The 12961-nt window shown below is 39.1% G+C and overlaps 1 protein-coding gene across 16 annotated transcripts in view; it reads right to left on the bottom strand.

The window, feature by feature from the left end:
• Window positions 1–12961, bottom strand: part of ATXN2 (ataxin 2) — a 52602-nt gene that overhangs the window by 9459 nt on the left and 30182 nt on the right. For 10 of the 16 annotated variants that reach the window (XM_042805359.1, XM_042805362.1, XM_042805367.1 and 7 more), the window contains 8 exons: window positions 12369–12439; window positions 11350–11657; window positions 10804–10867; window positions 10536–10688; window positions 9819–9885; window positions 7651–7835; window positions 6904–7036; window positions 2531–2584 (listed from right to left, as the gene is read on the bottom strand). In XM_042805359.1, coding sequence (XP_042661293.1) covers window positions 2531–2584; window positions 6904–7036; window positions 7651–7835; window positions 9819–9885; window positions 10536–10688; window positions 10804–10867; window positions 11350–11657; window positions 12369–12439 — 1035 coding nt within the window. The remainder of the gene's footprint in view (window positions 1–2530; window positions 2585–6903; window positions 7037–7650; window positions 7836–9818; window positions 9886–10535; window positions 10689–10803; window positions 10868–11349; window positions 11658–12368; window positions 12440–12961) is intronic. The other 6 variants (XM_042805360.1, XM_042805365.1, XM_042805366.1 and 3 more) reach the window with 3 other exon arrangements.

Genomic DNA, 12961 nt, shown 5'->3' with positions numbered 1-12961 from the left:
CATTTTCTCTTTAACACATTAATAAATTCTACAAGTTTGGTTGGAACTATTTCAGATGCTGCTGCAAATTATGCTTTAATAGTAATATTAAAGTGTCTTTCAAAAAATGTTATTTGGACACTTATCTAAATCCTGTACAGACATTGCATACAAATCAAGAAGGGTTCAGGACAAGTGGCAGCAAGTCTGAAATATGTGCACAGATCCTTGTTAGTTCAAAACCAGAATTCAAACTTCAACTCTGGAAATGTAAAAGATTTTCCATGTTTAGCTACTGCAATTAATAGTTTGTGACAAGCCAATGAAATCTGTGAGACTAGCAAGCCTCTGAAAGACATCTTGCAAAACAGTCATAAAAAATTCACCTGCTTAGCTCTAACTAAAGCACTTTCACTGTGACTTTTTTCAAGAATTTCTGCCTGTTCATCAAAACAGCTCACTACACATATCAAATAGCAAACGAGAACACAGGAGGTGAAAAACAGAAAAAAAAAAAAAAAACAAAAAAAACCAAAACAAACCAAAACAAAAAAAACACCATTTAGCCAACATTTTCCCCCAGTTGTCAGTACTTTGGAGATTTTCCAAATGGCCATCTAGTATCCAAGAAAGTGCTGAGAAAGCTCTAGGAAAGGACAAAACAGGTCCGCATATCTCCTTGCTGTAAGTAACCTCAGCTCGTTCCAGCACAAATACACTGGTTTTCCTCACCCTTTATGCCTTAAGTTCCTCTCCCCCAGAAATACTCCCTGGGCTAACCTGCCTCACTTCAGCATCTTTTTGATCAAGTTGGTTCCCAACATGAAGTATTTAACTGCACTAACCCTGCAGGGATACACAGTGAAGATAAGTGATTCAGTAATGAAGTGAGCAAAAATATCAGATAGATTGAATTTCTGAATTCAACTCTACAAAAGTGCAACCCATTTTTCTGAGAGGCAAACAAGTAGTAGTCAGCCATCAAACCCACAGAAGGAGCTGAAATCAAAAGAGGTCAGAACAGTAGAAGTCAAGCAGAACTCCCAGCTACAAGGCTATATGCAAAAACCACATAACAGAATTTTGTATTTTCCCTGGTAGGAATTTCAAAGCTGCCAATGCTGGTCATCGTTGGTCATCGTCCAAAGATACACTGAGGAGCCTATTTTCAAGAACTGACCAGTGAACAGACTTCAAAACTATTGCCAGACCCAGTAAGATGGTGAGGATAACTACATTTAAAAGACCTGAATGGTAGGAAGCAAAGAAATAGCAAATGTTTCTTTCATAACACAGACATTTAAAGAAGTAATTTTACACAGGTAGAGTGGACTTCACTTAAAAGATTATCCATGAAAGGAACGAGCTTATCAAAGTTATTTCAGTGCACCAAACCAAGACGCATGAAAACAGGACAGGTCAGCATCCTACACCACTAGTTCATGCAGAACCATTTCTGCACAAGAAACACAGGAAGTCTGTTCCAGAAGAGATTTTTGGAGAACAAATGGTATTTCTCACATCCCTCTTGCATGAGCTAACTCAAAAAACCCCAGAAGATTGCCTGGCATTGGCTGCATGGACTTGCAGACAGATGCAGCAACAAGTCTTGCTATAGGCAAGGAGCAAGTATGAAAATACTTTGGAACTGCAAGTCCTTCTTTTCCCATGTCCTGGGTGACAGCTACAGCTCATCCTGCAACCACAGCCCCCCAAACCCCAGCTTCCTCAGATGGCTATGATCAACCAACACACAAGGCAGTATTTTTTAGTTATGTGCCTTTCCCAGTATACGTATGCAACTGAAGCCTACATTAGCTGTTGTGTACTGAGAGCATGGAGAAGAGCAGCCCCTCTCCCATTGCTTACACTGATGTAGGTCACCAGTAACACCACACAGGAGCACTGGAGCCAGGTAACGTAACTGGTTGTGTTCATCTGCCAAGGAGGAAGCATCCGATGCCATGCACCAGGGCAAGGAGCCCTCATCTCTCACTGTCAAAATGACCAAGTACACTGCTCTCAGCACTCCTTCAGTGGCACCAAAGTAACTCTACTGAGAGCTTCCTTCGTCTCAGCTGCATCTCAAGTTATTTCCTCCCAGGGGCTCAGAACTTGAGCCACAGCTTTTTAAAGAGAGGAGGCACAAGATACTTCTCCTTTTAGGAAGCTGATTAATTTGCCAAGTTTTAAAAATCCCGTTTGGGCCATGAAAGAAAGGGAGCGAGGCAGTTCACCCAGATTTTAAGTAGAAGCTATCCACATGCAGTGCTCACTTCTGGTTATAGATGAAAAGACTGGGTAATAAAGTCAGAGATTATTCGACATGCAGAATATATTTTAAAAAACTGACAAATCAGCTTCCTGTGGTCACATGAATCTGTTCAACAGCTTCACCCCCCCATCCATTGAAAGGAACCTTCCTGTGTTTTCCACATACTGGTTTGGTGCAAGGAAACTTGTTCCCTCAACACGTCCCATTCCTTTAACATCTGTTCTTTAGAAAGTGCTTTTCTGTACAATCAAAATTAGTACAAAAAACCCAACTCACTGGCAAAGTAGAAAGAAGGGCCTGTCTCCTTGCTGTATGGTATTTTGGGACATGCTGAATTTGGGAAATAGAAAGGTAAATTAGCCTCTTGCCACGTGCATACTTCCCGTCTTCTGGAAAGGTCAGCGTCATTTTTTTTTTTTTTAATTTTTTTTTTTTTTGAAGATTGTAGAACCATGCAGATATTTTTATTTACTTAGGTGCTATTAGAGCTGGATAATTAGTTTTACGAATGAGTGGAGATGAAACAACACAAGTCTCAAGTAAGCCTTCCTTCTTAACTGTGACACTGAGGTCTTCAGTTCTTAATTAACACAAAAACAAACTTTGTCAATTAATGGTCTATTACAGTCCACTGTAATATGAAGGTTAAAATGTAATTACACTAGAGCAGAAATTAGCCCCTTGCTTTTTCAGCTATATCACTGTCATTCTTAACAGTTCCAAGACACCTTTGGTGACTGGTTCACTCTTAGTCCCTGGAGAATCCTCTGAAGTTTATATTATATCCACCATTGTACTATCAGGGTAATAGAATTTACTCTACTGCTGAGACAGAAACCAGATAAAGTTAGAGACAACACCAGACCAGTAAAACATATGCAGAAGGGGAAAGGGGAAGGGAGAACGGGGACAGGAACGAGAGCACAAAAAACAGGAAATGCATCTGTATAAAACCAAGGTCTGGTTTTACACAAGTTTGTAACACAAATGTTAAGTTTTTCAGAGGACTCCAGTTACCTGAAAACACAGGCAATTCAGCTGCATGGTAACACTAACACAAGTTCATTGTCACAGGAATTAAAATATCCATCCTCTACTTCAATAACCAAATTTTCTACTAAGAGCACAAGACAAATTTGGGTCTTTATGCACCACAGACCGAGCAGTCAAACTGCAAACCATGGCCAGCGAGCTCTACCAGCCCAGCAACAGTGGAGTCGGGGAGATCACACAGAGCCAACACTCGAGACAGACAGGACGTTCTGAAGCCAACGGGCAGTTTTGCAGGGTAAGAACAACAACTCCGTGTTCAGGCACGTGCGCGTGGCAGTTAAGGTGTGTGTACTGCTCTGCTTCAGCAGTGCCTGCACTTCAAACTTTCCTTGTCAATGACATCTAAGTGGCTCACGTCTCCAGAAGTTACGAGCTGAAGTGTGTAACAGACGTTTTTATTGTCTGGCTGGTAGACGGGAAGAAAAATAGTTGCTTGAATATTGTCCTTCCCAATTGTGTTTTGAGGGGAAAAACCCAATGATTAAAACACGCCTCCGTCATATGTTTAGATGGGTCTACTGGTGACCACACAGCTCAGCTGCTCTGCTTCTCTTGAGCTCTTGTCAACAGCGGGTTGTGAAACAGGGGCAGGACACTGTAACGACTGGCAAGGAAATCCCAGAAGTGCAGAAATATCCCATTAAACAGCATTAGACAAAAATACTTTCCTTTAAAATGGAGGAGTACTTATCAACAAGTGTAGGTCAATGTATGCATTTTGGATTCAGCTATCTCTTCACGAGACAAGAAGGAAAACAAAACCCAAACTTTTGGCAGTGAGGGTAGTTCACTTAATGGATCAACAGGCATTTCTCTTCGCTGGCAGGCAGTTACTACTTGCCACGGACTTTCAACTTGTCCCAAACCATTAGTGAAGATGCAGTTTCAGATCTCACCAGAAAACCTTTCACACCTTAAGAACACTTCATAAGCAGTGCCCCCCAACCCCCACGTCTCAGTGCGGTTGTCCTTGTAGACATCTTCTCTCTACCACATACGCAGGAAAAAAAATTAGTGAATTTTGCAAGAGTTATCTGAAAGAAAGCACTAGTACCTTGAAGAATAAAAGGACAGTATAGCCCACTGAATCCTGGTATCAACAGGAGAAAAAAATAAACTTAAAGATTTTTTTTTTTTAAATTAGATAGCAATTTTAAAGAGCCAAAAGGAAATCTGAGAACTTGTTTGAGCAAGTGCTCCAGAAATCAAGAGCAGCAGTGGTGGTTGTTCCTCAGGAAGTTGTTATTCTGTACTTTCAAATTAGTTTTAAGAGAGGACCAGAATCAAAATGCATTGGTGTATTTACTTTAGAGGTACTGTGGGTAAACTTAAAATTCCCAAAATACAGAACATAAGTTATGGATACTTTCTTATAGTCAATCAGATGTGAATGATTCCAGCACGCTGTTCTTTAGCAATGTACTCCATAAGCAGCTTATATTTATCGCCTTAGGCATTTCTACATTTGTTCCAAGCATTCACATATCAATAAATGGAAGCTGAAGTAAATACGTTACAGATGGACACATTTTGAGGGACCACAATCCATCTAGGCAAGGTCTTCAAGTACTGAGCACATGGAAGACTTGCAAAAATCTGAATTGAGACAGTGCTGTGCTACATCAGAAGTCATTTCATGTGTAGCTAACTGTAAACTTTGTAAGTTAAGGGTACATCTGAGCCAATTCATGTTCACTAGGCAATAAACACGTCTGCACATGGCAAGAACATACTCTTAAAAAATGTCTCATGGAGTTCCTGATCCAGCTGGGTTGAATGGTTTCAGTAACAAGAATTTCAAGCACTTGATCATTTACTGGGAAGGTGGGAGAATATTTAGAAGAGTCACCAAGTAGCTACTTGAAAGAACACAGGAGGTCATGCAATTTCTGTTAACTTAGGTGCTCTTGGAAAAGTAGTATTTAATTACATGGCAGGAAATACCAAAGAACTCTCAAGTTTGACCCAATTTAGTTGTTTGCACTGGTAGGTAGTCACATACCTACAACAGACAAGTTGCAAAACCAACGCAAAATTAGATCTAACAGTTGTAAGTTAGAGTATCAGTGAAAAAACTATACAGACATCTGATCAAAGCCAACCAAGGGAACAGGCTTGTACTTCAGTGCTGTAGAACCCACTGGTTACAGAAGATAAGGATGGTGCACAATGGGAAATTGCTACGAAGTCACATGAAACCATTTTGAATCAAATCTCGGATTATCTCATGTTTGGTTTTATTTTAATTAGGATTTGAGAGGAGAGTTTTCACCAGTAAAGGTCTGAAAGCCTTTGATCATTCACTTTATCGGAATTCTATTTAATCTAATGAAAAAGCAAACAGAGGATCTGTTTACATGGACACCTCAAGCACAAGAGTTGAAAAGATCAAAGTAATACAATTAGCAAGGACCTGTGAGAGAAAGACTTAATCTCTACAAGTAACTTCCATTTCAGCTTCAGCACAAATGAGCTGAAACATTCTTCCTCCAAGTGTCAAAAAAGGTTTCTCTATTATTTTTGTTTCTTAGCAATGTTACCATACCACTGCAGAGATCTGACAGGATGTTTTCAGATGAGTAAGACACAGACTTTTTAAAATCAGGATTAATTTCACACTAAACTTCAGATTTTTAGCCTTTTAGGTTTTCATGACACATCATGGACTTCCATTAAGTAGCAGTGTAAAACTAGGCACCGGAAAACATACAAAGATGTCTAAAGGTACAGAAAATCTTTTATTAGAATCTAAGTCAATAATATACGTGACCCAATAAAAGTCTTCCTCAGATGCTATAACAAGTATTGAAATGCCACGTTTTCAAGAGACCATCTGCTGTTTTGACATTTTATGACAATTTCCAAGTCATCTAGCAACCTTGATTCTACCTCTTTCAATAGCATGTTTTGCAGTGAGTTTTTTCCTCTGAATTGGGCATTGATTTATCATACATTTATAACGCTTTAGAAGTTCTTTCACATTTTGTTAACAAGGTAACCCACATTTTCAGCACTTCACTGTAAAGTGAAATATGCCCATCTGGTAATGCTGGAGACTAATTGTCAAAGTCAGAGCAATACATGAGCTGTTTCATATACTTTCTTGACTTACCAAAAAAGAAAGGTAAGCAACACATGTTTTATTTTGCTTAAACAGCAGTGTTCATACTGTTAATAATGCTAGTAGTATCATAAAGACAGCATTTCACTAGTTGTCAGAACTAAAGTCAAGTTTTGAAACTGAGGTCATAGCCTTGCAATAAAACAAGTCCTAATTATAATCAAGAAACAATCAGGGGATGTTGTGTCAAGAGCATCAAGAGAACTTGAACAAACTTCTTTCAGTAGATATTCTTTAGCAGCTCCCAGGTTGAAATTTCATCTTGGTCACTGGCATCCTATTGAAATCAGCATACTTGAGTTTTCATTTTAACCAGGTGGCTCAGTTTTCAATGCTCTGCTCATCATCTTATGAAATATAAACCACATCTACTGGTGTAATCTGAATGATACCCACGTTTGAAGCTTGAGATTAAATACATCCCTGCACAACATAAGAACTTAAAAAGTTACATATAACACAAAACGTTTCCTACCATACATAGCATGCGTCTGTTCATGCGCACCATACTGTGTTGCAGAAGAAGATACTAAACCAGGCTGTGCGTGTGTTGGTGGTGCCATCATTCTAGCGTTGCCCTGTATTACAGGGCTATAAACATGAGGATGCTGCATTCAACAGAAATAAGAAAACAGACAGTTAATTGGAGTGCTATTACAAAGAGACTAGTGTCATCTAAACAGTAATTATGTACTTCGAAGATTTATAATAGCTTGGCCTTACTAAAAATGCAGAGCAAACTATCATACTATCACAATTATCCCAATTGTTTCTAAAAACGTAAGGACATTTTCTGCAGTGGGCTAGAAACTGACAAAAAACACTGGTATATCTTATTTTTGCCACTCTAATAAGGTAGTAAGCTTATATATGTAGTTACGTATCTATCTGATTACGTATGTGTATTTAAAAGCCTTTGAAGGAAAAGGAGTACACCGAATGGTTTATTTTTAGAACACGTAACTAGGAGATGTCCTGGCCATAACCTGAAATGTATTCTTCAAACAGCTAAAAAGGTAGTATCAACCATAAACGCCAGCTTCTAAACTGACCTTTAAATCTGTTACAGGCTTTGAGGCACATTACAACACCACCAAGTATGCTCCAGAACACAGAAACTGTGCAGAGTGACTTCTTATGACTGGAGACAACAGGGTATTCAGGACTGAGCCACTTAATTATTTCTGTTTTGATTTATCACGTAGACTAACAGGACCCTTACCTGAGATTGGTAGTGTGGCACATGCTGCACAAGAGGCTGATTAGGAAACTGTTGGGGACTATATGCGACATATTGTGTTGAATAAGCAGGTGGCGTAGCTACAATTGGAGGGCCTGCTGCTGAGGCAGGATGCATCATGGTGCTCTGATGATGCTGGTCTTGCCGTTGCTGTGGCATATTTGGTACTACAAAGCAAAGAGTGTCTCACATTAGAAACAAAGGACAAAGAATGATGATCTTCCTGAAAGGTTTTACATTAAAATGTCACTGCAACCAAGTGGAGTAGCCTCACCCCTCACCTTTAACCAAGTATTAGAGCTCTATCAAAAAGGAACAGCAAGAGGAGTTTCTGCACGAAACATGTGATTTTCATCACTGCCTTTGAGCCATGTATACAGCCACAAACCTGGCCTGCTTTTTTTGTGAAGGAAGGAAGGAAGAAAGGTGGGGAGAAAGATTTACAAAATCAGTAATGGAAGAGAAAGGTTATATCAGGATAACTACATTAATCAGTTTTGATCCTGTCCCCTTCAGAAGGCTTAATTCACCCTCTATGGGAGCTACTCAGCAACTGTTCCATCATCTGGAAAGCTGAGTCTGTTAAAATTACTTGTGCTCATGGCTGAGGAGAGCAGAATAAAGGTCTCCACACACAGCTGCAGTTTGAGGTATTCACATCTTTTTAAGCTCTGTGCTAACCCCTCAGGATAACAGAAAGCAACCTTGCAGGTCACAACACTGAAGGGGACAAGTCAACCTATAGGAAGGAGTAGGAATAGTTAGAGGGAAGAAAGATGAGGAGAGCAGAGCACTGTAGTGTGGGACCACCTGAGCTATCCTGGCAAGACAACCGACCGAAGCACAGCAGTAATGCATTCAGAACAAACTAATTCAGCCTACTAAGCAACAGGGCATCAGAGTTCAAGGTGAGCCCCAGCCTGCTGCAGTGAGGCTGCTACTAGTAACTATGCTAACTCAAGCACCTGTAAACTCCACTGCAGTATGCAATGTAGACAGACCCCTTAAGAGAGAGGAAAGGAGGGAAATGTTGAAGATGTCAGTAAATTCACTTGATGATTGTATTTACACTGCAAATCAACAATACGAAAAAGTAAATACAGGACACAATTCAAATAGCATAAAGGCACTGAACTTTAACCCACGCAGCTCCTTCAGGACTACGCCGCACACAGAAAATAATGAAACTTTAAAAAGGAATTCAGAATAGGAGAGTGGCCTCACACAGCTCATGAGAACACAGCAGTACATTTCTGAATAAAACAATCAGTATTACCAACCAAAAAATTTCATGGGTCAGGCCACAGGAAAGTCAGTGTGTTTTAAAATAGAAAGACATTGCAGGTTTTTGTCTTCCCTACATTCATAAAGGCTACTTGTTTCTTTCTAAACAGCAGAACTGCTCTTTTAAACAATTTCCTCCTCCAGTGACTGGAGCTGCAGCACTGGAACCTCTCATCATGAACCACTGTGCAAAACTGCAAGAAAGCATGCCCTGTGTAGAATTAGAGCATTATCTGAAACATGACTATAAAAACAAGACCATCATTTTTCTGCTCCTTCACTGCACTGCACAGAAGAGAGAGCATCTCACCACACATGGTCTTGTCTCCACAGCCACAGGTGTCACTTGTTAAAAACATGGTATTGTTAGTCCAGCTGCTCAGTTACAGGTGCAGAAGGAATGCAAAAGAACAAACTGGAACCAGCAGTAAGCTTTTTCCAGACGAGTAGCATAGCATACTCTTTCTGAAGAAATAGTAATTTTGCTTGTTGACAAAAAAAATCTTTATTAAAGCACCACTCAGGGCTCTGCTGTAAACCAGTACAGAAAGTTCCCTTTAAACAAACCAGTAGCATTTATGAAATATAGATGATCAGCTTACCCCAACTCTCCGAGTAACAGAGATATCTTCCCATTTGTCAAGTCAGATTCCAAACCAAGCAACTCCCCATTACTCAAACTTATGTTCTGGCTGAATTAGTTTACCTAGAAATGCATTACTATTTCCACTTACTTCCCTTTATTAAAAATAGCATTTAAAATATAAATTAAAAACAAATTAACATGGATTAGAAAATACACAAACATTTGTCATTTATTCATGCTGCATGCAGACTAAGAACCAAACAGGCAGTATTATTCTCACCTTTACCTGCTCTATATGTCTTGGCTTGGTTCACTGGCATGGGCGTCATGGGAATAGGATACAAAGGCTGAAAAAGAAGGAGGAATTGAAGCTATGATATTTCTTTTAAAAGCCAGTGTGTGCCTAGGTGGGGGTCTCACTCAGCTTTGATGTGTTTTACTCTTTTATGTTACATGGTTTAGTGAACTCTGCCTAACCTATGATATTTTCTTGGATCACTGTGATTAAGTCTGCATGTACAAACAACTAAGACCATATGGTTTGCAACAACCAGTCGAGTAATGCTACTACTGCTACTTCGAGCAATGTACTAAATCAGACAGCTCTGTAACAGATTTGAAATCCTAGCAATCCCTACAATGACCAGAAACTAGTGCGACACATCTGGAAGTTAAGGACGAAGAAACAGTTGCTTAAAACTTAAAAGGCTATGCTTGGAGGACTGGGGAGGAAGCCTGCACAGATTCACAGTAAATGTGAGTAAGAGCTCCTGGAATTTACAAGTGTTTGAGACTATCAGAATGATCTAGGTTGAGGAATCACTGGGAAAAGTCAGTATTTATATAGCTAAAACTTAACAACGATGTAATTGTGCCCATATTTACCACAGTAATACAAGCTGTATCATTTTACTGTTTTAACTTGGATCTCCTAAGTCTCCTCAACTTGCTGACAATCGCCTGAAAAGTGTTAACAGCAGCATATGCTGCACTTTACCTGCACGCCTGGACTCACTGGAACCGGGTACATCATATTTGGTGCAAAACAAACAGGCTGAGTGTACACTGGGGTTGGCTGCTGATGACCCACCATGGAGGGGCTAGGTTGAGCTTGCGGACGAGGGGAGGTTGGTGTAGTAGAAGGTTTCGGCTACAAACAGAGTTCAGCAATGCATACGCAAGATTAGCTTGATTATCCTCCAAGTAAAAGGTTTGCTTATAAAGATCTACTCAAAGGCAGTGTTAAATAGTATCAAACAACTTACTTGAGCAAAAGATCGAGGGTTGAACTCTTTTGCATTAGGATTAAGTGTTGATTTTCTAACTTGCCTAAGCATAAAAAACAAAAGACGATGTTCAGTGTTATTCTTTTACGTGCATATCTGCAGAACTCCCTAGCAATTAAATATTTAGAGAGATGAAATACCTCATTTCCATCTGTGAGTCAGATTTCTGAGAACTCAAACAACACATGGCATGCAAAAAGCCACTCTTACTGACAGTACTCTTATCCTTATCCATAAAAAAGTTTTCCTGCTGTTGATACTACAGCTCACATGAGCCAGAAAAACATTTAAATAAGCATTTAGATATACATTAGGCATCAACAGGACCAGAGTCCTATATGCAGCTCTTCCACTGACTCATGAGATTACATTCAGAACAGTCACTTCACCTCTTTCTCTGTGTAACAAAGAGTACTTGCATTGGCCATATAAACAGTAAGATATTACACATGCATAATAGCTTTTTCTACAAATAGTTAAATGCTACTAACAGATGTGCTTATTCTAAAAGGCATAATTACTCACTCAGAAGTATCTTTCTTCTCCTCTTTATCCTCTTTATCTTGTTTACTTCCAGGCCCAGATGTCTGTACACCTTGTGAAGTTACCTCAGGCCCTCGCTTTTGCTCAGAACTATTACTTATTGAAGGAGAAATACTTGGACTATTAGGTTTGCTACTGCCACCATTAGAGTTAGCATTACTGCCAGTTTCTATGATAGATTCTTTAGGGGTTGATTCAGTTTTTTCTTTAACTACATCTCTTGATTTTTCACCTTCTCGGGTTTTGTTTAGCAGCTGATCCACTGCATCTGAAGAAGAACTCGACTGTAACTGAAAAAAACCCAAGGAATTATATTCAGTAACTTGATATACAGAATGAGGGAGAGACAATCTAATGCTATCACATACACAGAGTAAAATACAGTCCTACAGGCCTCAATCATCTGGAAATGACCTTTAAAAACATACATTTCCATTCTACTAGAACAGAAATCTATGAACATTGACAATGTTTTAAGTCTACACTGTGAAAGAAGCTATTCAGCGACTCAAGTGACCTATATGTTGAGTAGGAAGTGACAGAAAAGCTTAAGATGACCCTCTGGGTTCATGCCCCTGTGTGATTTAACAGTAACACTTGAAAAGCTAACCTGATTTAATAAACCGTTATAACCACGAAATAAGTAATATGAATTCTTCAATCTTCCTCAGCAAAACCTTTTATTTAACTTTGAAACAGCTCTTCCATATGGAGCACAAATGTGATAATTATTTGTACCTAACGATCAAACAGGTTTCAAGTACTATTTTCAGTGCACAGTCAATATGCACATTTACATGCATTAGGCAACTGTATCAGCAGGAGTCAGCATTGATTTTATAATATCTAGCATGAATTCTTATAGATATTTTCATAAATTAAGTATGTGTAGTAAGGACCTGTTTTCCTTTTAACATATGCCATTTACTCAATTCATTAAAATAATGTGGAATGAACATAAGAACTATGATACTATTAAGTTAGCATACAAAGAAACTTACCCTAAAGTCATTCTTAAATTTCTTTAAATCATCAATCTGTTTTCTATGTTCCGAAACAATTGGAGATACACCTGCCAAACAGAAGATCAACACTGTCCATGCATTTCTTGTACAAGTTTTATATACAACCCTTACATTTCTAAATTTGCATAAAGGTAATGTTTACATACCTAAAAATGAAATACAGTGCTATCATTTTATCGGTAATTTGGGATAGTTCCATGACCTACGTGTATGAGCACACAAAAATACTCTGTGAAACCATGGCATTATGTAACTAACGTATCTATAGTTCTAACCCATCACACCAAGACAGAAGCCCTGAGGTGCAGGGATTGCAGAACTCAGCTGAACACAAAGAATCATCCAATAAACCTCTCAAAACATAACATGCCAGCATTTCCAAGACACCGCAATTAAAGGTGAAATGCTGATCAAGTTCAACAACTCGAAAAGATTCTTTTTGGAGAACTGAATGAACAAGCAATGCTGCAGAGAGAGACAAGTTTAAGGCATAACAGGAAGAAGCACAGTTATAAAAAACTATGCTGACCGCAGTGCTCAGATGTATTGTGCTCATAGCTCTAAGCAGA

This window comes from Tyto alba, unplaced genomic scaffold (genome assembly GCF_018691265.1).
Source record: "Tyto alba isolate M040663 unplaced genomic scaffold, T.alba_DEE_v4.0 Super-Scaffold_44, whole genome shotgun sequence".
NCBI classification, from domain to species: Eukaryota; Metazoa; Chordata; class Aves; order Strigiformes; family Tytonidae; genus Tyto; species Tyto alba.
The sequence above is the reverse complement of the archived record's forward strand: the minus strand, read 5'-3'. Positions and strand labels throughout refer to the sequence as shown.